Genomic DNA, 26,726 nt, shown 5'->3' on the forward strand with positions numbered 1-26,726 from the left:
TGGACTATTGCAAGAAGCCTTCTGGTGGCTATTGTTAAGGGTAAATTTTTGGGTTGAGACTGAATATATTACTTAGTGATCCCCAGGGATTTAAATTCTAAATCCCAATGAAATACTCAAGTCAGAATGGAACTTTATGGTGGTTTATTTACAATAGAAGAAATTAAGAAGAAGAAGAAAGAGGGAAATGGGTAAAAATCTACTCAGGCCTGGCCTGAGCCAGGGGGAGTTCAGAGGCCTCTCAGCCAATGGGCTTTCCCAGAAGATTAAATCTAGCTCAGCTTCCAGCTAGGAGGCCTCCTCCAAGATGATGGGCCTCCTTGGAGGCTAGAACGTTTAGAAAGGTCAAGGGAAAGGGAAGTCAGCCTTAACACCACGTGGTTGCCTAAGGGAAGCAGTCTCAGGACCCCACACTTCAGAGCTCCTCCAAGTCAAGTTTTACCACCCAAGTGGAAAAAATGAAGACCTATGGGAGGAGAAGGTGTTTCTTCACCCAGAAGTTCCCCTAATGAATGAAATAATCACTTTTATCCCTATCCCTAACTCTGTCCTATATTGGTTTATCTCTGCACACACTGTGTCCTCTCCAGTAGAAGGTAAGCCATGTGAGGATAGGGGTTAGGGTTAGGGAATCTTCTTCATTGTCTTCACATCCCCAGTGGGCCCCAAGTGGCCACATACTGGCCACTTGATGAAGTCTTATTGAGTTGAATCAGGAATACGTGTAGAATATGTTCATAAAAGAAGTACAAGGGGGCAGTGAATTGAGCCAGGCCCAGAGATGGGTTCAAATGTGACCTCAGACACTTCCTAGCTATGTGCTCCTGGGCAAGTCACTTCACCCCCATTGCCCAGACCTTCTGCTCTTCTGCCTTGGAACCAATAAACAGTATTAATTCTAGGTAGGAAGGGAAGAGTTGGTGTTGGGGTTTTTTAAGTACATTAACAGAAATCAGCTGCAAGCATTAAGCTGGATTTCCCAAGTTTGCCCTCAATCTCCTAGTCAGTATCAGCTGCTTCCCCTTTCCTCCTCTCCCCTCCCAAGGCATTGAGGATGATCCACAAGCACTGCAGTGGGTGAAAGATGGAATGACTGAGGAAGGAACCAAGGTTCAAGCTTCATATCAGGTTATTAAGCAAAGCATGGCAGCCCAATTGGGCCTGACTTGTTATTTAATTGGTAAGCACTGCTTAATAAATCAATATGAAGCTTGAACTTTGGTTTCCTTCCTCAGGCATTCCATCTTTTACCTGCCACAGACACCTGAACCAGGGGCAAGCGATCCTCTAATTTCTTATGGGAAGGCAGAGCCAGGAAGCTGCATGTTTCTGTCCTCCCTCCCCTTATGACCATTGGCCATCGGGAGATCCAGCAGACACCAGAAGCAACCTGTAACCTCCCTTGTGGCACTCATGACAATTTTTACTATCTGCCCTGGAATGGGCAGGAGAGGCCTGGGCGTCCTGAGAGCCAGCCAGCCAGAGGGAGCACTAACCGTGTCTGGGAAAGCTCCTCTCTCCATGAGTCACAGAGTAGAACCAGTCCCCTTCTTGGGGAGGCAATGAGATCCCACTCCCCAGCAACAAGGATGCCAAGTGTGGGTAACAAGTCATGTTTCCACCAGGCCAAGAGCAGCTGGGCCAGGACAAGGGTGTTGATTCAGCTGTGTGCTGTATTTGCTTACAGAGGCCCCATGTGTTTGCTCTCAGCATGGTGCTGATCGCCCACCTGGCCCCCTTGTTGGATGCCCCACCATTCCTGTAGCTTTACCCACTACCCCAGAATCCATACTCTTTTTTATGGTGGAAATCCATGACTAAACTTTATTTGCTTTGTGGTTAACTTTGAGGGAGGGAATCGGTGTTGTAAAAAGCTTTGGATAGATATTTTGGGTAGATAGGTGATGCAATGGAGAGGGCACTGGGTCTATCTGTAGTCGGGAAGACTTGATTTCAGATTTGGTTTCAGATGTTTACTAACTGTGTGACCCTAGACAAGGCTTAACATGTCTGCCTCAGTTTCCTCATCTGTAAAATGGAGATAATTATAGCACCTACTTCCCAGGGTTCTTGTAAGGATCAAATGAGATATTTGTAAAGTCCTTAGATCAACGCCTGGCATACAGTAGTAATTTAGTGATTTTGTTTCCTCTTGAGGAAGAAGTATTTAAAATTTAAATTTTAAATTAAATTAACATTTAAAATTAAGAATAAGCAACATAAGGGCATACGATGAATATGGTTTCTGAATGGTCTGAACAAGCAGTTGGACATAGTTCACATTGGGGGAGGGCTTTTCTCTACTAGACTTCTCAAAAATTCTGTTTTTGGCTCAGATCCCTTCCCAGGATTCACCTGGGAACAACTGATTTTGGCTTACTTTAGATCATATGTTATATAGAGCATAAGATATAGGAAGAATTTGTACTGAAACCCATAGATAGTCAGTATAACTTTCCCTATTGGTTAGTCCCATCTCTGTCTATAGTCCTTCTGGGATTATGGCATTTTTGGGGGGCTAATGTGCCCATGTCCTGCCCTGTCAGGGTTGCTAAGAAGCCAGTTAACTTATCCCTATCTTGAGCCCTATTTTCTTTAGGGACCTTGACATTTGCTTTAGACTCATGGTACCACCTTGGGATTGAAGTCCCCCTACAGTAGGGAAAGAAATTGGGGTCATAAGAGAATCAATTCTTCCCAACCCTCTCCTACACTTGTTACTTCCATCTCAGATTCTGCCAAATCCATATAGATCATAATACTAGCAAGGCGATAGTATTTGTAGTAAGTAAAATAGTATTTGTAACAATTTAAATTTAGGTTTTATGGTAAATATGAGAATTCTAAAGTAATATTGTGGTCACTGTTTTAAAAATATTACAGCTTGAGTCAAAATGACTTTTAGCAGCTTTATTTACCAAGGGGTGGAAAGAGTGAAAGTAGGAAAATGTAGATAAAAAGACAGAAAGTACTGCCTAGCTACAAACACCCTAAGTTTTATCCTAATGTCTCCAGACTGCAAATGCAATTCTGAAAGAGAATCTCACCAGAATCCAAAGTCCTAGTTAGGAAGCCGAAATCCAAAGAAATGGGAAACACTGAAGAATCCACTGAGAACTTTCAGTGCACACAAGGCTAAGACCGCCAAGAATATCATCAGAACTCATGCTTAAGGGAGTGTCCCACCGAAACACCAACAAGCAGAGAGGGTTTCCTCACCTAAGAACCAAGGAAGGAATCTCTCCACTCACCACCACAAGTTGATGTAGGATCCAGGGAAAGAGTCCCCTCCTCCAGTCAGGTTCACCAAGACAGAGAGCCACACTGAATCCTTGAGCTGGTCTCAAGCAGTTCCCTAGATGTCACTTCCTGTCACTCCCCCACTTTACGGGAACCAATCACAGTCTTTCAATTTGTCTAACACTGCCCAGGGGGTGGTCAGTGGCTTCTGGAGTTGTCACCCACCCTAGCAAGTGACTTGTGAACTCTTGTTCTTAGTGACTGGTAAGGTACTAAGTAGGGCTACTTAAGCTTTTGATTGAATAACTTAACAGTGGCTGATTGATAGGCAAAGAGAGTTTGATTCACTCTTCACACATTCCTCCTTACCCTGTCTCATAGGCTTATTACTCTTTGGTCTTGGCTTTCCTGGGTCTGGACGTTCCTTTTGTGCTGATTTCTCTTCACTCTTTGTAATTCTATCAAGCTGCTATGTCCAGATCTTTGTCTATCGCTTATCCCCTTTTTTATTTTTAATCACTCACTCTTCTTTCTGGTCAAGGCTTATAGGCACCAGTGTTCTACTATGCAACTCTTAACGTGCCTGAATCTATAGCTACCACCTGGCATCATTATCAGTTGCCATATTGGATTGTTGTCTCTGCAAAATATTTCAGTTTTTTGTTTGGTTTTGTTTTTGGAATGAGAAAGTCCAGGTTAGTATGCTCCTGGCTGAGTCTGAGTCCTTTGGTTAGACTGGTAGCCCCATCCATAGAGCATACAGAAGGGTCCTTTTGGCAGCTGAATATATCCCACTCAATCAACAGACTTCACAGGGGCAGCTGGGTGGCTCAGTGGATTGAGAGCCAAGCCTAGGTCCTGGATTCAAATTTTATATATATATATATATATATATATATAGCCACCTCCTCTGGTCAGTAGCCCCAAGGAGGAAGGTGGCTGGAGTGGCCCAGAGCTCCTGAAACTTTTCTCTCAGGATAGACTGGCTCTGTCTCACCTTCCTTCCCTTCTCCACCCACAACCTTTCCAGACTGATTTTATTCCAAAGATTTCCTATTCTGAAAGTTTATTTACATCTCTTTTCCTGTTTTAATTAGTATCCCGGCTGACTTCAATAAATAGGGTTGCTCCTAACTTCTCTTGCTTAAGTGCTTCAATGCTGGAAACAGGGAGTTTCCAAAGTGGGGGGGTGGGGGGAGGGAAAGAAAATGAATCATGTAAACATGGAAAAATATTTAAAGTTAATTAATCAATTAATTCAAACAAACAAACACAGTGGTGTAGGGGCTGCCCAGAAGCTGCCAGAGGAGGGCCAGATAAAGTAAAACATTTGGACCTTGAGACCAAATTGCCATTATTCTTCAAAGGATGGGCTCCTGAGGTCAATGAGAATCTTACTAATATTTCTTCTTTTTTTAAAATTTTGCTTCTTTAAGAAATATTTTGCATTAAAATTCAAAAGAAAGGTTAAAGCTGAATCAAGATCCCTTCCCACCCCCTCCCCTCTCAGTGAAAAGCAAATTGATCCCCAAACTGTCTGGAAGGTGTGGGTGCAGGAGGGAGGTGAGTGCAGAGGGCTGGACTATATCACTCAATGCCTTTCTTCCGTATAAGCCTATAAAAGCCCAGTCTATAAGGGTAGCACTGAGGATGGGGAGTGGGCCCTGTCTCACAGGAAGAGGAGTTGCTGTAACTGACTGTTGACACCCATATTCCAAGGGTGAGGGCCAGATAAAAGGGCGAATACCCTTTTCTTCTTTCTTATAGTAACTAACTTCTTTCTCCTTCAATTAGGCAAATCTCCAACCCTCCTAGACTGAGGAACTTTAAAAGAAAATTTAACTTTCAGAAATAAATGGATTAATCATTTGGTAAGAATAGATTATCCTCTCTTACCATACACTGTAAAAATCTGTCCTGAATAGACTTAGCCATGGGAGATCCTCAGCATTGCCAGCAGAGTCATTTGATAAACATAATCACTATAATCTCCACCATTGCCCACGTTTTAATAATAATAGGATGTATTCAGTGCTTTAAGCTTTCCATTGTGCTTTACACATATTCTATAGCTTAATTCTTATGATGGCAGGTCCCCCTTATGGCCATTACCTTTTTTCATCCCATGAAGAGTAGGCAGTTTGTATTGATCTTTTTTTCTTCATTTTGCAGGTAAGCCCCAAAAGGTTGTGTGTGATTGGTACTTAGAGGTATTTGAAAGATTGTTATGTGGAACATGACTTGTCCTATTTGGCTCCAGAGGGAAGAAATCTGGAAATAATGGGTAAACGCTTCAAAGGGATCAGTTGAGTCGGGATGTCAAGGGGGGAAATCCGTTAGGATCAGCTGTTTCTTTGCATGTGAGGTCTTTAATAAGAGATGAGATGACCATTTTTCAGGTATGTTGTAAAAGGGATTTTGTTTGGATATGGGTTGGATTAGATGATTCCTGGCCTGGAACATAGTAGGCATTTCACAAGTGTTTGTTGACCAACTTCTGGAAGAGAGGCTTCTAACTCTCAGATTCTGTGAAATGAGTCTTAGGGTCAACCAACTGGCTAAGTAGCAGAATTTGGCCTTGATCCCAGTTCTGCTGCTTCCAATTCCAATGTTCTTTACCTCATGCAGGCTGAGATCCTGTAAAATTAGACCACTGGCCAGGCCGGTCCACCTAGCGGTTTCTTAGCTCACCACAACAAATACCTCCATTTCCTGGAATTTCTCTCCTGGAGACATTTATCTTTCAATCAAACCACTGCTCTAAATGTGCCAAGCCTAGAACTGAAACCAGATAGGAAAGGATTAAGTAAGTGAAGGCATGCTGGATATAGACCTCTTCTGAGAAGCTGAAGGACTAAAGGACTCATAAACATGGTTACTCCCAGGAGACACCCAGGGCGGCTACAAAAAAAAGAAGCATCATGAAAAAAATCAACCTTGATTCCCACCCCCAACTTGTTTCCTGTAAACTTAAATGCCAGGACAGTCATCAGCCCTGCCAAGGTTCCCCGAGGAGCTATCAGAACTATACAAGTCTTGCCTCTTGGCTAAGCTCTGATGGGTTTTTCCCTCCCAAGTTATATGTGTCAATAAAGAGCAAAGTAAACCATATCCTAATGACTTTCCTCTTTCTCAAGCCCAAGCGGTGTTAAAAGCAACGTCCAAGAGCCTCTCATTTCTCTAACTAGCTCCATTATGCTGCTGAGGATGCTTCTTCCTCCCTTCAGTGTCCCAGCAGACGCAAAGCTGTGTCCTTCCAGGTAGCACAACAGAGGCAGAGAGGGTCTCGGTGAAGTCCCTTTCCCTATGCCCTCAGTCCAGAGGTACTTGGCTCCCTGTTAGCCGCAGGGGGCAAGTTCAGATCTTTCTCCTGGTCTCTGAATGTTCTGGCTTCTCTGTTTCTGTTTGTCTCTGCTCGCTTGGTCACTGACTCTCTCCTGCCTCAAAGCAGTGTTTCCTTGTGTAAAATGACCCACCTCTTAAGGTGAAAAAAAAAAAGCCTTATGCCTGTCATACAAACCATAAATAGGCAACAGTTTTCCCATAACAACCAAAATTTAAATTTAATTATGAAGTTAATAAAGTTGACTATTTACTATATTACATCTTCATTATAATATACAATTATTATATCATATACTATCATATAATGGCATGTCATATATTATTGTGTAATATATTCTATAATATGTTGTTATAAAGTTAATAGTTGTATTATTAATAAAGTTATTAGAATTTTTAAACACTCAATCTCAAATTAGCTGCTGGGACGCAAAACACTTCACTTCTGCCATCTTTGCCTTCATCAATTTTTCCGAGGTCTGCTTATTCTCAGGTCTTCTCAGAACTCTGTTTCTCCCCAAGTACTTTTCTCTAAGAGGCTGTTTTCTCATGAATTTATGTAAAAATTTTCCATGTTTTTTTCTCTTTCCATAAATAAAATTGTCCAAATCCTCTTGAATCTGAATGAATTTACATGGACTTGGTCCAAGGGGAGAGGTTATTTAAGGAAAAAATGCCTACCTCTTTCTTCCTGGTCCTGTGAGTCTGAGAGAGTTGGAGGAGTGGCCTTCTTTGGAAGGAGTTTTGAGAGAAATTGTGTCCTCAGGGTAAAGCCAGGTTTCTATTGAAGAAAGAAGGTATATAGAGTCTTAAGAGAAATGGTGGAGGAGGAAGCCAGGTGTCTCAGAGGATTGAGAACTAGGCTTAGAGATAGGAGGTCCCAAATTCAGATCTGGCTTCAGACTCTTCCTAGCTGCGTGATCCTGGGCAAATCACTTAACCCGTGTTGCTTAATCCTTACTGATCTTCTGTCTTGGAACTAATACATAGTACTGATTCTAAGAAGGCAAGGGTTTTAACAGAAAGAAATGGTGGAGGATATTGGAGAGCTTATGGAGAATGGAGTGAGGATTCCTAAGGATCCCATGGAATGGATAGCGATGAAAGACTAAGGAGAGATATTAGGGGCAAGTTGCTTATATCTAAAACAATGAGACCAAGTGAAGAAAACTGGTAGGAGTGCGCTGTGTTGGAATTTATACAATTAATTGGCCCCAAAAGTCATTTTGGAGATCATTTCTTTTTATCTCTTTGTGTCTCTTACTTCTTGCTTAACCAAAACATTCTCTCTTGACCAAACTTACATCAACGCGTATTATCTCACTCTGACTTTGAGCATTCTCTTATTTTGAACATTTGAGCTATGTAACAGTCACCTTGTTTTTAGAATGTTTTTCTTCATCTCTAAGTTCACTTTATTTTTGAATTAAGTTCCAGGCCATTACTTGGCTCCCCTGAAGCAGGGATCTTCTACTTGATTCCCCACTTGGAGGCAATCTATCAACCAAGTGAGTCCTCAGACTACCTTTTGGACCAATCTTCAGGTTATGGGATGCTCATATAGAGAGGAAGCAAGGACAGGAACAAGAAAGGAAGAAAGAAAGATACATCCAGGAACCAAGAGTGAGAAGGCCTGAGCTTGCCATACACAGTGCAGCAAGAGTTCTTCTCCCTTAGGGGATTGATCCACTTATCTATAAAGCACCCTGTTAACGGGTAGTCTCAACAAGTATCTTCTTCATTAAATTGCTACAGGATGTTCAAGTTAATTTTAATGAGATTAATGACCTGTACATTCTTCCTTGTGAGCACTGCTGTGCTACTATATAGACAGTATAAAATAGATATACAAATACATGGAATGTGGCAATTGGAAAATATTTTTATAATGGATGTGAATACCTAAAGAATTTCCATCAGAATACTGTCATTTTTATTTAGCTTAGATATACTCATATTATCCATGTCTTAACTCTTTCACAAGTGAGCAAGTCAGGGTTCTTGGGATCTGTCATATGTGGTTGGAAGTATCTTTGAGATGCTATCAGCTTAAGTGCCCATTCTGATGAGTTTCTCTCAGTACCAATCACTAGAGCCAGTCAATATTTCCTGTATCATCGATTAAATCAGTGATTTATATCTCAATATCTCTACTCAATAATATCAAAGGGATATTTACTGGAAATTTGATGACATTAGACATGCAAAACTATCCTTCCATCCCCAAATGGGGGTTACAGACTTTCCTGGAGAAGAGTAAGCTCCAACTTAAAGTCATTGACACAGAGCATTCACTTCACCTTATTAATTTCGGAATGTGGCATAGCTGCTGGATGAGTTGCTCCATTGCCAGAAAAAAATGGCATCTCATTGTCCATCAGTTGTTGAGCAGTCAAGCAAATTGTTCCTTAAGGGTGTACTCCTCACTAAGCTTTTGCTGTTGTTGTTCAGTCGTTTTTTCAAGTGTGTCCAACTTGTTGTGACCTTATTTGATGTTTTCTTGGTAAAGATAATGGAGTATGTGCTCAGGGTTACATAGCTAATAAGTGTCTGAGGCCATATTTGAACTCAGGTCTTCCTGACTCCAGACCAAGCAATCTATTTATTGCACTAGAGTTTCTTAGTGTCTTCAATGAACATAGACGTTTAAAAGAAAGATGGAAAAATGATAAGTTCTACTCTGGACATGCAGAGTTTGAGATGTCTCTGGGCCATACAATTAAAATCTCTTATCAGCATTTGGTGATTTTGGATTAAACCTCAGAGGAGAGACTGGAGCTGAATATGTAGACCTGGGTGGATAGATCCTCGTAGAGATGATCATTAAATATACAGGAGTTCATCAAGTTACCAAGATAGAAAGAAAAGACTAAAGAGGTTTAGGAAAGAATCTTAGGGAACACCCATGGTTAAGGGATGAGATCTGAGTGATGGATTATCAGGGAATGTTGAGGTCCTCTAGTTTAAGGGCAAATTTTGAGGGTAGGAGTGTGAGGAATTTGCTGAATTACTTGAGAAAGGAGGGAGTAAAGGTAGTGGATATGAAGGAGGCCAGCTTGGAGAGTACTCTTCCCAAAGTCTAGGTGTGAAATGAACAGAATTTAGGTAGAATATTGTCAAGGGAGAAGCAGAGACCATTATGAGAGGCATTTCAAATGGAAAATAGGCAGGTCTTGGTAATAGATAAGAGACAAATCAAAGACGCTGTAAAGTTTTGAGCCTTGGAGAATTTTCCTGTGGAAAAAGACATGTAAGTTGGGAGGAGAAGGTCTTGTCTGAAAAGGTTAAAAAAAATTATTTTGGACATCTTAAATGTGAGGTAGAGGTATGACATTTATGTGGAAATGACCAATTAGGCTGTTGACGAGAAAGGGGCTCAGAAAATAAAACAGATAAAGATGGACAATATAGACTTGGAAACCATTCACATAGAAGTAATTCTTAAAGCCTAAAGAAGGATGAATTCCTTGAAGAAAAGAATCCATCAATCATTCAATGAACAAGCATTTATTAAATGCCTAGTATACATGGATTATAAGAACAAGAGTTAAAGAGTTCCTTCTTTCAAGGACACCTTATATTGCAACAAAAACACACAAAGAGATTAGAGAATGGAAAACAGAAGAGCAAAAGATTGACCTTTGAGAAATCCCAATAGTTAAGGGGTAAGAGGGGGATAGGCAGTGTCCTGGAAGCCAAAGGAAGAAAGAAGACAGGGCTTCAAGGAATAAGGGGTCTCTGAGGCAAAAAGTCATTGAGAATAAGAATGGAGGAAAGGATGAAACTTGAAGACACTAATTAATGCTGAGAGAGCACATTGTGTACAAGTGATAAGGACAGAAATCTGCAGAAAGTATAGATCATTTCTCTGATGCTTACCAGCCTTTGACTTTTTTTTTTTTTTGGTAAAGCATAGTGACAGAATGATTCATTTTGGCCACCATACATGACTTTTACCCGTTGCCAGTTTGCTCTTCTCATTACCTGAGTGACCAAACCCAGATGAACTCTAATAAGTATGCCTCTGTTTCCTAGGGAGTGGTTCCTCTTTAAGCCCTCATTATTGGAGATTTTTATCCTGCTTTGGGGCAGGCTTAATAAGGACTCTTCAAGAAAACAGTTAAACCTGTCAGACTTGTTAGTTTCTAATTTATGATCTGTAACCTGAAGCTTCTTAAACTTTGATTTGATTTTATAACTTTACTTACTGCCCAGGAGACAAGAGCAGGTCAGAGAATCATGGAGTGATAGAGAACTCTATGGAAAGATTTTGCAAGGATTTAAAAAACAATTGAGGAGTGGGAGTGGCAGTTAGGTGGCCCAGTTGATTGAGAGCCAGGCCTAAAGCTAGGATATCCCAAGTTCAAATTTGACCTCAGATACTTCCTAGCTGGGTGACCTTGGGCAAGTCACTTAACTCCCATTGCCTAGCCCTTACTACTCTTTTTCCTTAGAACCAATTTATAGTATTGATCCTAGGACAGAAAATAAGAACAAAAAAAAAAACAAAACAAAACAATGGGAGGGGGGTAACAGGAGTAATCAATTGTATAAAATGTTCCGACAAACTTGTTAATTTTGCCTAGCTTTAATAAGAAAAAAATCCTACATATTTTTATTGTTCTTTTGACCCAGAAAGATCTTTACTGACCTTTGCTATGACACTGAAATATGTGAAAGGGGTGGTGAGAGAGTGAGAGAAAAAAAGAGAGGGAGAGAGAGAATAGGCATGAGTCTGTGTATATGAATGTGTGTATATGTGTGGTATGAGTGTGTATATATTGGGGATGTACAGGTGAGTGTGAGTGTACATGTGCATGTATATATGCAAATGTGTGTATTTGTATAGTAGTAGTAGTAGCAGTAGTAGTAGTAGCAGAAGTAGTAGTAGTAGAAGAAGAAGAGGGTTTCATTAAGGCTATGAATTTGTCATCATTTATTGAGGTGCACTCTGGGCAAAGTTCAAAATCCTCAAGAATATTTTAGCCCTTTGATTGCCCATTCTCCTCTTCTCCTTTCTCCTCCCTTTTTAGGCTTTTGTTTCTAAATGGACTCTGAATTATATATTCCTTAAGCCAAACAATCTGTTTACCCTGAAGTTTTGTCTTCCACAATTTGAGAAGTTTCCATTTCTTACCCCATGCCTCCTTATTTAATTACATTTTTGTCCTTGTTTTTTGCCCAGATCTTCTAGCTCCCAGGCATCATGAAGGGACTCAGAAGGGGTCAGTCACTCTTTGGGCTGGGTGCTGAAGCACTGCCTGAGATTAGTACTTGTGCCAAGATACCAGAGAAAAGATGCAATATTTGCTTTTCCCTTTCTGCATATTAGGAGCCAAAGACCCAGGAGAAAGGAAAGAAAAGTGAATGTTCTTCTAAAAACCACTTCATGAAAACCTATCAAGTCACATCAAGGGGCAGAGGCACCAATTCTGAATGCTGTGTTCTCTGTCGCAATCACAAAACAGCGTGTAATGGTTCTGGGTACAACATTCTTCCCTCCCTGACCCCTTTATCCTCACAGGTAGAAGGGTACCATATATGTATGTACCTTGCCACCCAGTGGTCTAACTGTTCAGTTGCTGTGTCTTTATGACGAATGATGAAGAACTGTTTTTTCTTATCATTAATATATTGACATGCTATACTGTGAGAACCAAAATGGCACAGGGGAGAGTGGGCTGCTTTCCAGTTAGGTTGAGCTGAATTGCAACCCTGGGTCTGAATCATGGTGCTCAGTGAACCAACAAAACATGCATGTGCACCCAAGCAATTCAAAGGCAAGAAACTAGTGCTGTATTGGTGAAGAGAACTTCCACAATGGGAGATCCTTATATAGATTAAATCACAGGACTGGCATAGTAACACTAAGTAATAACATCAATGACTGTGTAAGACGTAGCAGAGAGAGAATGATTCTGAGAGCCAAGATGACCCTGCATTCAAGGCCTGTCTCTTACTCATTCTCACCGAGTGATACTGGGCAGCAAATTTGAACCTATGGTTTCTTGGGTATAGGGAACATGAAGGAAGTACACACACAATGACCTATGTTGGTTGATGAAGTTTTACTTCCTTCATGTTCCCTATACCCAAGAAACCACAGGTTCAAATAACCTAAACTATCCCCATTTGTCCATCCATCCATCCATCCATTCATTCATCTGTTCACCCATCTGTCCATCATTTTCCATACATACTTTTATCTGTCCATCTATCTATACCTATCCATACATATCCATCTGTCTGTTTTCCTCTTTCTCTATCTATCCATCTATCCATCTGTCTTTCCAGGTCTCTCCATTCCTCTGTCTGTCTATCTCTACCAAAATGCAACTCACCTTCTCCAACGTTTATAGATTTGGATCTGGAAGGGACTTTAGAGTTCATCAAGTCCAAACCCCTTATCTTACAGAGGAAGACACTGAGCCTCAGTGGGTCACAGTGACTTGCTCAGGGTCATACAGCTAGAAATTTGAGGCAAGGGTTCAAACCCGCAACTTCCTGACTCCAAGTGCCACACTTTATCCATTACGCCATATTTCTTGTCTGTTGTTGTCTTTGTTCAATTGTTTCATCATGCCCAACTTTTCATGACCCCATTTGGGATTTTCTTAGCAAAGGTACTGGCGTGATTTGCCATTTCCTTCTAGTTCATTTTACAGATGAAAAAACTGAGGCAAACTGATGGTTATTTAGTAACTATCTGAGGCAGATTTGAATTCAAGTTTGCCTGATTCCAGCCCTGGAGCTCTATCTATCGCACCACCTAGCTGCCCCAACAACAACAAACATCCATCTACCTAAATATTGTCTAGCTGTCTTTCTATCAATGCAGCAAAGTGTACAGAGAGCTGACTTGGAGTCAGGAAGACCTGGGCTCAAATTCCGCCTTTGATACGAGCTTTGTATCTTGGTGGAAGGAGTTCCTCTTGCTGATGAAATCATAGAACCTGAGCATATATGCATATTAATTTTAGAAGTTTATTTATTTAGTCAATTTAGAATATTTTTCCTTGGTTACATGATTCATGTTCTTTTCCTCCCCTCCTCCCACCCCCTCCTGTAGCTGGCGCAGTTCCACTGGGTTTTACATTGATCAAGACCTATTTCCATATTATTGATATTTGCACCAGGGTGATGGTTTAGAGTCTACATCCCCAATCACATATATGCATACTCATATAATATACTAATAGACTTTAGGCCCTCATTGCTTCTCAGCTGGCCTTCTAACTGGCCTTCCAACCCAGCTTTCCTCAGTCTAATCTATCTTTCACCTAGCCACCATGGCCCTTCTTCTAAAAGCATAGAGCTGACTGTGTCACCTCCCTGCTCAAAGAACTCCAGTGGCTCAAGGTTCAAATAGAAACTCCTTTGTTTGGCATTTAAAACTCTTGACCCCTTAGTCCTGCTTCCCCATCAAGTCTTTAGTACAATACTCCTCTCCACCTGTTCTGTGTTCCAGCCACAAGACTCTCTAGAGTTGTTCCGTCAACCTTGCTCAATTCTGTGTCTTTGCATTGCCTTGATCTCCAGCCTTGAAGGCTGTGCCCCATCGCCTGTTTCTTGCTCCTCGGCTTCCTTAAAGACAAGTCAAAAGACATCATCATCAAAGTGAAGAGAGAAGCAGTCTCAGAGCCAAGAAGGCCCAGGTTCTAGACCTACCCTTGCTCTGCACTGCTTGTGGGACCACTTCACTTGAGTGCTCTATAAATGGCAGAATAGGTGCTAACCTGGACTGGGGAGACAGTTTCCTCATCCAGGAATTCCCTGTACCAATGCTGTACCAATAGATTCGTATGAACATGGCACCTCCCCAATCTGGAAAACCTGCATAATGTTTTGGGGCCCACTTTGAGCCCGAGAAGAAATCGGAATTCTTTTTCTTCTTCTATGGTTTGTTCACTGTGTATAGTTATGGTTTTAACAGATAAAAATATATTGATATTATACACTACTATACATGGGTTTTATGTAAATCTGGGTTTCTAAACTTTTTCCGTGTCGTCTGCATCTGTGGCTTCTGGAACAGCCCCCCATTCCCATTTAATTTCGTATGCTGATCCGTGATGGATGGAAACCATGAAGGGGGAAGTTGTAGTGTGGAAGAGATGCCTGGATATATGTATATGCGTGTTATGTGTAGACTAAAAAGACAGGCCATCATAAAATGTGGTGGGCTAAGAGATGAGAGACATACGTGCATGCATATGTACACACATCTACACCATGTGCCTACACACACATACACACGTGTGCCATGTGCCTATGCACATCTGCATATACTGGTATGTATGTATGTATAGGTCTATGAATGTTGTTGAATTCAGGCATGTCCAACTCTTCGTGACCCCATAAGGGTTTTCTGGACAGAGATACTGGAGGCGTTTGCCATTTCCTGTTCCAATGGATTAAGAAATGACCATGTGTGTACATCCGTCTACATCTCCACAGACTGGTTGGACCTCCCTGCCTCCCACTACGCTGAAAGATTCCCAGACCCTCCATTATCCTTTCAGGCCCTTCAGGGCATGAGCAGGGGGTTCCTTCCTTATGGTCTTCCCAGTCACTAGGACACTGGGTTTGGCCCAAAGAGTCTGTTGACTCTGATAAAGGGGGAGGGCGGGAGAAGCATTCCTTGTGACTCAGCTGAGAAAAGGGGGAGAGTCCCGCTCTAGCCCCTCTGTAGGCTGGTCTTTATTATATCTCTTCATAATAGGAAATGCCCTTCTTTTTAATCATTTACCATCAATTCCTCAGTCTTGCCCTGCTTTAAGATCCTTTAAGTGCTAAGGAAACTGAGACTCTGGCCTTCCAGAGCACAGCAAACCTAGAGCACGGTGCACAGGGAGCACCGATAAATGGATTGTCTTGCATAGTAAATCATCCGAATGGATGTTTCAGTTTAATGACAGATTGCTGCAGCTGTATTAGAAATGGGGGGGGGGGCTGCCTGGGAATGCACAGCTTCGTGACTTGTAAAAATCCACTTGAGAAAGGCTTTCACTCCAGCGGAAGACATTTGATATACAGAACATCCAGGTGGCTGCTCATGACTTTGCAAGAAAAGAGACTCCCAGTGAATGGCCAAAAGCCATTTCATAGATTTCCATTGGGGACCAGAAAGCTAAGCAAAAGCTCTCACCAGAAACATAGCAAACCGCGTCCCTTTTCCTAAGAAATCAGCTCAGGGAAGATCGGATGACCACGAGGGAAATACGAAGATCGTTTTAGAGGAGAAAAGTCAGGTAGTCAATGATTCCATTCAAGGTGATCCACCAAGCATTTGTTAAAGACCTACTATGTGTCAGGGACTGCGCTAGGAGCTGGGGCTACAAAGAGGAACATGGAGCTGTCCCTCTCCTCAAGGAGTTTCCTACTGCAGGGGAATAGCATGTGCACAAATAAGCAAACACACACACAGCGCGCAAAAGAAATTCGACGTCATGTTCTGTTTGTGGGTTGGGAAGAGGCGCCAACATCTTGGGGAGGAGCGGTCAGAAAAAGCCTGTTCTAGCCATTGGCACTTGGACTCGCCTGGGAAGGAGCGAGATTCCAAGAGGAGGAGGCGAAGGGGGAGAAAAGGACAGACATGGGGGACATCCTTGCAAAGGCTTGGAGGGGGGAATTATTGTTTGTCCTGTCAAAGAGGACCAGTGACATCATGGAGTTACGTCTTGACTTGCTCATGAGTTCAGCGAGGCAGAGCTGCACAAAGTCACTGGCCTCTCCCTCGCTCTTCTGGAGCCATCAAAGTTCAATGGCAAGACAAGAGTCAAGTCATACATCACACAGTTGGGAACACATACCCTTGTCTATATGAATACACACATCTATGCATCTGTAGATATTGCTTATAGCATATGGGGTAGTTCGAGCAATGTGCATGTAAGATACACATACACACACTACAGACATGGGGTCAGCTGTGCAAAGGCATGGAGGTAGGAGATTGCATATAAACACACATATGTATGTGCGTATATATTTATATAGAAACACAGTGTTGTCTTGGCGAATGTTTTAACAACTGGTTGTCCAAAAAAGAGTCCCCCACACATTTTTCAATTGAATCTGCATTATTCACCTTTTCTCCATCACTGTCTTAAGTCTAAATACTCAACAGAACAATCCACCTAGCCCTGATTTGTAGACTTTGCTCAAGGAGCAAATGCTCACACTGACAATTGAACAACCCATTCAAGAGGCCTTCAGCATATTGCATCATGGGAAATATCACATAGGCCAACTTGGTTGGATCAAAAAGTGCGTGAACAGGAGTCATATAAATTAGTCTGAAAAGTGCGAGAGGGGTGGGAGGACAACAAAGCAGGAAGTCAGGAGATGGAACGTGCAGTGTGTGAGGAACAGCAAGGAAAACTAGATCACACAGTAAAAGAAAAGGAAGAAGATATAATAAGGTTAAATAGGTAGGCTGGGTCCAGCTTATAATGGGCTAAGACTTAATAGAGGTAGGGACAGCTGGGTGGCTCAGTGAATTAAGAGCCAAGCCCAGAGACAGGAGGTCCTGGGTTCAAATCTGACCTCAGACACTTTCTGGCCCTGGGCAAGTCACTTAACCCCCATTGCCTAGCCCTTACTGCTCTTCTGCCTTGGAACCTATATCAAGACAGAAGAGTTAAAAAAAAAAAGTAACAGAGGGACAGGTAAGTGGCACAGTGGTTAGAGTACCAGGCCTGGAGTAGGGAGGTCCTGGGTTCAAATCAGACCTTAGATACTTCCCACACGTATGATCCTGAACAAGTCACTTAACCCCCATTGCCTAGCCCTTGTCCTTCTGTTTTAGAGTTTTCACTAAGACAGAAAGTAAGGGTTTAAAAATAAAAATAGAACTATCAGAGGATGGAGAAGGGAATAAACGGGGGAGATTTTGTGGGGATAGAGCTGATAGGACTTGATTGACTCTGGGGCAGGGGGAGAAGATGGTCTATACACCGGAACACAGCTCTGGACCACCCGCCCTCCCTGAGTCTGACCTGGGCTTTGACCTTGTTTTCCTTCCATGGCCTGCTAATCCCACCACTTGCCATTTCAATGACTATCATTGGAATTTGCCAATGTGACCATCAGGGAAATCAGATTTAGCAAGCCCTCTTAGTTCATTTCTGCGCCTCTCTGCCGTGCCAGATTGTTCCCTGCGCTTATCCTCCAGAACAGTAGGTTCTAATTAGTTTTTCCCATTGAAAGTATTTTTCTTTTATTTCCAGACATTGAGCTTGGCAGCCAATGACAGCGGTCTAGTTTGTAAAACTCCCCAGCATTTGGGGGCTGAGAGTTAATTCATCCAGTGGAGAAGCTCGTAGATATCTGAGCCGATTAGCTTGCTCAAGCCCAGCAACACCCTCCAGTGAAGAGCAATAATGGCCGTTCAGCGTTATACTGCACCACCAGGCCCTCTTTAAGTCCTCGTGTGGGGCACTCCAATTATGACAGTGCCCATTTTACAGATGGGGAATCTGAGATTCAGAGAGAGAACAACTGGCCTGCCCCAATTACCCAGTGCTTAAGGGTGCCAGAGAATGGATTTGAACGCAAATGTACCAACTCCCAGTCCAGGGGCTCAAAAACCCAAGATAAGGAAAGAGTTGTTCAGAGAGCCACCCTCCATGACTTCCTGTCTTGCCTCTAATGAATTCCAGCCCAGGATACTGAAAGAGCCACAGATGTGATTGCTTGTCAGCACAAGAAATAAGAACACTAGTCAGTAGTCAGTCAACAAACATATATTAAGTCCCAGCTATTTGGGATATAAAGACAAAAGTGAAGCAGCCCAGGACACCACAGACCTTGCCATCTAGCCAGAGGAGATAATATGGACACATAGAGCACCCCTAAAATCTTGGCACTGCACTAAAACAGTTGGGACATCCTGTACATCCATATTCTGATGAGTACAAATAGTGAATCTCATTAAGTAGTTGCATTATTCAGATTCACATGGCAAACTTCCATTGGGCTGGAACATATGACATATAATTTAAACCTCAAATAGCACCCAGTTGCCACAGTGGATAGAGGGCCAGGCCTAAAGTCAGGAGTTCAAATCTCACCTCAGATACTCACTAGTTGGGTGACCTTGGACAAGTTGCTTAATCCTGTTTGCCTCAGTTTCTTCATCTGTAAAATGAAGATGGGGAAGGAAATGGTAAAGCACTCCAATATCTCTGCCAAGGAAACCCCAAATCAAGGTCAGAAAGAGCTGGACATGATGGAAATGACTGAACAACAACAACAACAACAACAACAACAAAGATGACCAAAACCCTTCAGATGATGCAAATTCAAATAATTCAGCCTTTTCACTGGCTGACTCATACTAATGGAGACCTAGCTCTATAAATAAATCAAGTAGTGCAAGGTGATTTGGAGGGGGAACCCCCAGGGGCCACGGAGGGAATCAGGAAAGATCAGTGAAAGACTCCATTTTAAAGAGAGAGTTTGAACTGAACCTTGAAGGAAACTAAGGATTCTCTGACACAATGAAGAGGCTTGAGTTATTGCCTGTGAAAGCCACAGAGATGAGAGAGACAGAGAGAGAGAGAGAGAGAGAGAGAGAGAGAGAGAGAGAGAGAGAGAGAGAGAGAGAGAGAGAGAGAGAGAGAGAGAGAGAGAGAACTAGAACAGAGCGAGGAACAGTGAGAAGACTTGTGTGCAGGACCAGAATATCTGTGAATGGAGGAAATAATATAGTGGAAGGGTAGGAAGGGGCCAGGTTATAAAGGGCTTTAAAGACTTAACAGAAGACTTTGTATTTGACCCTGGAAGTGATCAGGCATCCCTGGAGTGTGCTGAATAGGAGAATGGCATTGCTACACTTGTACTTTTGGAAAAGCACTGTAACAGCTGTGTGGAGGATGGATTGGAGTGGGGAGACACAAGAATGAGGGAGACTAATTAACTTGTTATCATTCAGTTGTTTTCAGTCATCTCTGACTCTTCATGACACCATTTGGGGTTGTTTTGGCAGAGATGCTGGAATAGTTTGTCATTTCCTTTTCCAGATCATTATACAGATGAGGAAACTGAGGCAAACAGGGTTAAATAACTTGGCCAGGGTCACACAGCTACCAAGTGTTTAAGACCAAATTTGAACTCAGGAAGATGAGTCTCCCTGACACCAGGCCTGGCCCTCAGTGCACTATGACATCACCTGACTGCCCTAACTAATTAGCAGGCTATTGCAATACTGAACAGGGCCTGGACATGGGCAATGGTTGTGTGAATGGAGAGAAGAGAACAGATAGGAGAGATGTTGTGTAAGCTAAAACCAAAACAGTATTTGGAGAAAATTGTTGGGGAAACTAGAAGACAGTTTGGCAGCAACTAGGGATAAACCAATATTATAGACCATTTCCCAAGATGAGATCAAAATGGATACGATGCCTGGACATAAAGGGAGATATAAGCAAAATAGAAGAAAAGAGAACTTACCAGATTTATGGATAGGAGAGGAATTTATGAATAAGCGAGATAGAAAGTATTGTGGAATATAAAATGGATAATTTTACTTATATTAAATTAAAAAAGACTTTGTACAAAAAAAGTAATGTATTCAAGATTAGAAGGAGAGCAGAAAATTGTGGGAGAAATTTTATAGACAGTTTCTCAGATAGAGAAATATCTCAGATATAAAGAAAACTTTATTTATATCATTATAATATATCATTAAATCATATATATAAATTTATATCAAATTTATAAGAATATAAGTAATTTCCCAATTGATAAATTGTTAAAGGATTTGAACAGATAATTTTTGGATGAAGAAATCTAAAATACATATAACAATATGGAAAATACTCTAAGTCATTATTGATTAGAGAAATGCAAATCAAAACAATCCTGAAATATCATCTCACATATCAGATTGACTAAAATGAGAGAAGGGCAAAATGGCAAGAGTTGGAGGGAACGTGGAAAAATGGGGACACTGATATACTGTTGGTGGTTGAATTGACCCAACCATTCTGGAGAACAATCTGGTATTATGCCCAAAGAGTTATAAACGTGTGTAAAACTTCTGATCCAGCAATACCACTATTGGTTTTGTTTCCTAAGGTGATCAGGGAAAAAGGGGAAAAAAACCCTGTATGTTCCCTTTTGTTTTTAACCCTTACTTTCTGTCTTCAAGTCAATACTATTGATTGGCTCCAAGGCAGAAGAGTGGTAAGGGCTAGGCAATGGGGGTCAAGTGATTTGCCCAGGGAGAACACAGCTAGGAAGTGCCTGAGGCCACATTTGAACCTAGGACCTCCCGTCTCCTGGGTCTGGCTCTCATTCCACTCAGTCACTTAGCTGCTCCTGAAGGTATATGTTCTAAAATATTTATAGCAGCTCTCTCTGTGGTGACAAAAAACTGTAAATTGAGATGATGCTCATCAATTGGGGAATGGCCAAGTTGTAGCATTATTATTGGGATGAAACACTACTGCACCATAAGAAATAACGAACAAGTTAATTTTCTTAAAAAACATGAGATTTTGAAGAGCAAAATGAGCAGAACCAAGAGAACATTGCGTACAACAACAGAAATATTATTTGAAGAATGACTTGTGTATGTCCATCTCCAGAGGAAGAAACGATAAATAGAAATAAACAAGACATATTTTTCTATATACATATATATTTTTGTCAAATGTTGCTTTCTCCAGTGAGGGGGGGAGAGGGAAGTAGGGAGTTATCTGGGAATTTTAATGTAACAAACAAATAAAGTAATTAAATTTTTTTTAATTGTGAATCAAATGAGAATGGCAAGATTGTGATCCTGGGATCTCGAAGCCTAATGGGACATATTTTCTTACTAACTCCTCCGTCCTTCTTTCCTTTTTCCATCTCAGGTAACCAAGCAAGTCAAATCCCTCCCCATATTCTGACAAGCTCACCCTCTGATCAGCAGATTAACCAGCTGGCCAGGAAGCTGGGCCCCGAGTGGGAGCCTGTAGCGCTGTCCCTGGGTCTGTCACAGAGAGACATCTACCGCTGCAAGGTCAACCATCCCTACAACGTGCAGTCCCAGATCGTGGAGGCCTTCGTCCAGTGGAGGCAGAAGAACGGGAGCCAGGCGACCATCCAGAGCTTACAGAAGGGCCTGGTGGCCATGGATGTGGACCCTTCCGTGCTCCAGCACATGTTAGAGTAAACCACTTTGCTATCCCTCTCTCGGCTCCTCAGTGAATGCAATGTGCTGAGCCATTAGACTTTGCTTTAAGGCAGGTGTCTTACAGGGTTTCCTTTTTCCATTTATCTGTACATGAAGAGGAGCGGGGGCTTGACTAGAGGCTTACTTTTAAGAGCAGCTCTCCTACGAGATCTCAGCTGCTTACTGAAATTGTCATTTGAAAATAACTGCGCCGGGCGATGATTGATTCTTGACTGGTGAGAGATCTCTGGGCTTCCTTTTCAAAGGCCACCTCCTTACCACAATCATGGACACCCTGTATTCCAGGCGTTCTCTTTGGCTGGGCTGAGAAGGAAACACAGACTTCATTGTCTGTTATCATTATAATAGTAACATTTTAAGTCTTCCTTTTATCAGCAAAAAAATGAATTGTTAATCTAATAAGCCCTCCCCCAGAAGTCATTGGAGTTTTTTCACCCTCCTGAGACTGAATAGGTTAAGAAAGCAAAATTATTATAACTGCTGAGACTGCAAGGTAGACCATGTGGCCTCAGGAACAGAGTTGATGGCTTTGGAGTCAGGGAGACCTGATTTCAAGCCCCGACACAAACTGGCTAAATGACCCTGGGTAAGTCACTAGGATCTATCCATATCCCCAGAGAATTCTCTGTGATGACACACGGCCGAGGAGGTACTGGTCTACCTGAAAAAATAAATAAGTAAATCATAGACCCAGTAAGAAAAACCCATTATTTTTTCAGCCTCAGTTTTTTCATCTTAAAATGAATAGGTTGGTCTTGATAACCTCAAAGAACCTTTTCTGCCTCTGCCTCTGTAATCCTGAGATATCCTACTTGGCACTGGGGAAAGGGAAAAATGGAACAGCCTGGGCCCTTAAGGATTTTACATTCTGGAGGGAAGGGGAACAAGATCAACATGTATGTTGCAAAATAATACAAATATACATCACAGTGGATAGAGCACTGGATCCGACCTCAGGAACTTCCCGAGTTCAAATCCGGCCTCAGATACTTTCCTGACTGGGGGACTCTGGGAAAGTCATTTAACCCCTGCCTGCCTCAGTTTGCTCATCTATAAAATGGGAATCATCATAGCATCTACCTCCCAGGGTTGCTGTGAGTAATAAATGAGATAATAGTCATAGAATTTGCAACCACAACAGCAAAGTCAGTGCTGTTTTCTTACTGCCGAAGGAAGCCCAGGAGTGGTCTCTGTTTTCAGTGCCAGTAAGTCTCCTGGCAAAGCCTCAGGTCCCTGGTCAGGTTCCAGGCTGCACTCATGCCACTGTTCTGAAGTTGCTCAATCAAATGCAGCTTATTGCAAGGGAAGTCCTGGTGGGGAGCGGAGGCCCGGGGTCTCCTGTGGAAACTGAGCCTTGACGTTTCTCTTTGCACGGCTATGACCGTCGGCCCCTTTCTTCTATTGCTCTATGCCGGCGTCCGGTGCATGGGCAGAGCGTCTTCTCACCCAGTAGCTCCTTAGAGCCCCATGACGACCCGGTGGGGGAGACGGAACGGGGTGGACACCCCCATGTCCATCGTACCCGGAACAAAGGAGCTGAAGCTTAGGCAGAGCGGCTCACCCCGGGTTATGTGCCACAAGCCTTTGGGCGCCCAATCCCGGTGGGTTCCATTGTATAATCAATGCCTGTCTCATACATCAATAAAGAAAGGAATTAGCACCCAGGATGGGCAGTAACTTACTATCGCAAAGACTGTTAATCAGACACCTCCTTTGGGCTGGCCTCGTGCTAGGCACGGGGCACACGAAGACCAATCCTGAAGAGTGCCCGCCTCCAGGAGCTTCCGCCCCACTCAGTCTGGAGATGGTGGCAAACCGCAGGGACGCCGGTTCAGTTTCGTTTCTCCCTGGGAAAGAGAGAGGGAAGGCTCAGGAACGTTTAGGGATCCCGGGCATCTTCCTATAAAGGGGGAAATCTCCTTTCTGGCCCATCGGTCAGTGAAGTCATCACAGAAGATCGATATTATTTCTCTGCCTTTAGATAGCAAACATCCTGAGGCCGGAGATGATCCTTTCTACTCTCTCTGAAGGGACGTGGACTGTGTTGTGAGTGCTCAGAAAAGAGTCATTTCTTTCTTTAAGAACAAAACAAAACAAAACCGCTTACCTTTTACCTTCAGAGCAATATTGTGTTTTAGTTCCAAAGCAGAAGAGCAGTAAGGACTAGGCAAGGGGGGTGAAGTGGCTTGCCCAGGGTCAAAAAGCTAGGAAGTATCTGAGGCCAGATTTGAACCCAGGATCTCCCATCTCTAGGCTTGGCTTCTCAATCCAATGAGCCACCTCATTGTCCCTAAGAGTAATTCCTAATACCATTCTTCAGAAATATGAAAAGACATCTTAAATTTTTTTCTAATAAAAGGAAAACCAGATCTCCAAGGGTGATGTTGAGATTCTTTGGTTAAAAGTGATTGTTTACAATGGCAGGTTTACTTACTTACCTTCTTCCCAATTGTCTCTTCTTTAAAGCTGTGTAGCCCCAGCCTCTTTGTGCTATAAATCTCATCCATCTGATTGTATCTTCTTGTATCAAATCATGGATTGTCCTTCTATGGAATCTCAAATAAATTGTTGAAATCCATTGAACCCTCAGCTTTTGTTTCTTCCATGTTGTTCCTCTCTGTTTGGGGATGGAGATTTGTGGTTGATCCTTTGGTTTCAGCTGCTAGCCACCATACCGGTGTAGGAATGAAAATGGCAATGACTGCTTGTATTTCTACAGCAATTAAAAAAAAAAAACAACATTATTTTATTTGGTCATTTCCAAACATTATTCACTGGAAACAAAGATCATTTTCTTTTCCTCCCTCCCCCCCCCACCTCTCCCCTAGCCGACGCATGATTCCGCTGGGTATCACATGTGTTCTTGACTCGAACCCATTTCCATCTACAGCAATTTATCATTTCCAAAGCCATTTCCCAAAGAGGTTCAATAGTCGGTGCAGTAGGAGTGCTAAATATTGAGTCTTTGAGAAATGACTTCAAAATCTGTCTCTGCTACTTCCTCTTAACTTCCCTGGGTCTCAGTTCTCTTAACTGCAAAGTGGGGAGGTTGGGCTAGATGACCTCAGAGGTCCCCTCCAGCTCTTGATCCAGGATCTTATGATTTTAAGAAAGTTAACTCCTCTCAGCCTCAGTTTCCTCATTTCTAAAATGGAGAGATTGAACTAGATGACCTCTGAGGGTCCCTCCAGTGCGAGGCCCATGATCCCATGACACCTCTGACTTGGGGAGTATGAGTATTATTCCCTTTTCGTGGATAAGAAAACGGAGGAACTGAGAAATAAAATAGCTCGTCATAGTTAGGCCAAGATTCAAATCTGAAACTAATTCTGATTCCAGGCTTCATGTTCTCTTTACTCAGCAGCTAGATGGCACAATGAATAGAGTGCCAGTCCTAGAGTCAGGAAGACTCATTTTTCTGAATTCACATCTGGCCTCAGATACCTACTAGCTGTATGACCCTGGGAATGTCATTTAACCCTGTTGCCTCAGTTTCTTAATCTGTCAAATGAGCTGGGGGAAAAACAACACTCCAGTATCTCTGCCAAGACAACCTTAACAGGGGTCATGAAGAGTCAAACACCACTGAAATGATTGGACAGCAGCAATAGCTCTCATTATCCTTTGTGTCGACTCCCCTGGCTAGTGTAGACCAAACTTGATCTGATCCTCCTTATGGAGTTAATCATTTCATCTGCAAATCTTCCTGAAATAGAACGCCAACATTCTCTAGGAAAGATCATTTACAGTGAAACCTCGGCGATCTGTCAGGAATGAGAGACATCAAATTATTTTTAATGAATTCATAACTGGAGAAGAAATAGAGAGCAGCAGCGATGATTATCAAAAGGGCTTTTTTTTTTTTACCAGACCTGTTATTTCATTAGTTTGGGGAGCTCCTATTGAAGGATGATTCCTATCAGTGCAAGCTGGCACCTTTTTTGCAGCAGAAAGCCTAGGAGGGTTGCCTGCGGCACCGTGACATGAAGAGACTTATCCAAGATCACACCATCAATATGTGGCAGGGGACTGACTTGAGGCCAGGTCTTGACTCTGAGGTTGAGCCTCTATCCACCATGCCAAGCTGTCCTTAAGCCCTGAATCATTACCTGTCCAAGCAGGAAGATAGACTTCAGAACTGTAAAAATCTTGGCTATCACCTAATCAAACTCCTTCATTTTACTGATTAAGAAACTAAAGTCCCAGACACTATATGACTTGCTCAAGGTCATAGGTCCTATTTTTTCATTAGTTTATTAGTCATTAGTTTCATTAGTCATGGCAGAGCTGAGATCTGAACCTGGGACTTCTTGCTCCACACCTCTGGCTCTTCCTTTCTGTGCCCACGCCTAGCCAAGATTCAAAGACTCATCTTCGGTTGACAAAATTTATTTCTGTTTTTCCCTGTTAAGTGTGGGTGTTGTATAGCATCTACTGCCTTCTCAAGGGTATTGAGTTGGTTCTGTTTTGTCTGAAAGGAAGAATCTGCCAGCAGGTTGACTCTGGCTGCTCGCCATGGGATAACCGTATGTTTCCTTTGTCATTCATTATAGCTTTTGCCACAGTAAGATGCTATGGGCCACTGTTCACAGCCAGTCCCCAGTGGCAGTTGTTCCCACTGGGCTGAAAGGTTCTGCTTTGGCTTATATCCTCAGGTTTCAGGGAGCTAAAAACAGGCATATTTTGGATCTGACTTCCAGAGCCACAGAGGCATCTGCTCCATAAATTCTATCTCTTTTCTTTCCATTGGTCAAATCTACTTCCATTAAACCCAGTCTAATCGAATTCAAGAAATAGTTATTATGGTCATCCTCACCATCATAGCTCATGTTTATATAGCCCATTCAGGTCTGTGAAGCACTTTACATCTATTATTTCACTTGGGGCCTTAAGGAAACTGTCACCATTTGTAGAAGAGGAAACTGAGGGTCAGAGAAGTCGATATGTGTACAGCTTATGA

General features: G+C 42.4%; 1 protein-coding gene across 1 annotated transcript in view; it reads left to right on the forward strand.

Annotated features, from left to right (window-relative positions):
- CRADD (CASP2 and RIPK1 domain containing adaptor with death domain) overlaps positions 1-24,355 on the forward strand; it is a 280,466-nt gene extending 256,111 nt beyond the window's left edge. Inside the window, exon 3 of the mRNA XM_001363687.4 lies at positions 21,444-24,355. Coding sequence (XP_001363724.1) covers positions 21,444-21,745 — 302 coding nt within the window. The 3' untranslated portion in view covers positions 21,746-24,355. The remainder of the gene's footprint in view (positions 1-21,443) is intronic.
- The last annotated feature ends 2,371 nt before the right edge of the window (positions 24,356-26,726 follow it).

Source organism: Monodelphis domestica, chromosome 5 (genome assembly GCF_027887165.1).
Source record: "Monodelphis domestica isolate mMonDom1 chromosome 5, mMonDom1.pri, whole genome shotgun sequence".
Lineage (NCBI taxonomy): Eukaryota > Metazoa > Chordata > Mammalia > Didelphimorphia > Didelphidae > Monodelphis > Monodelphis domestica.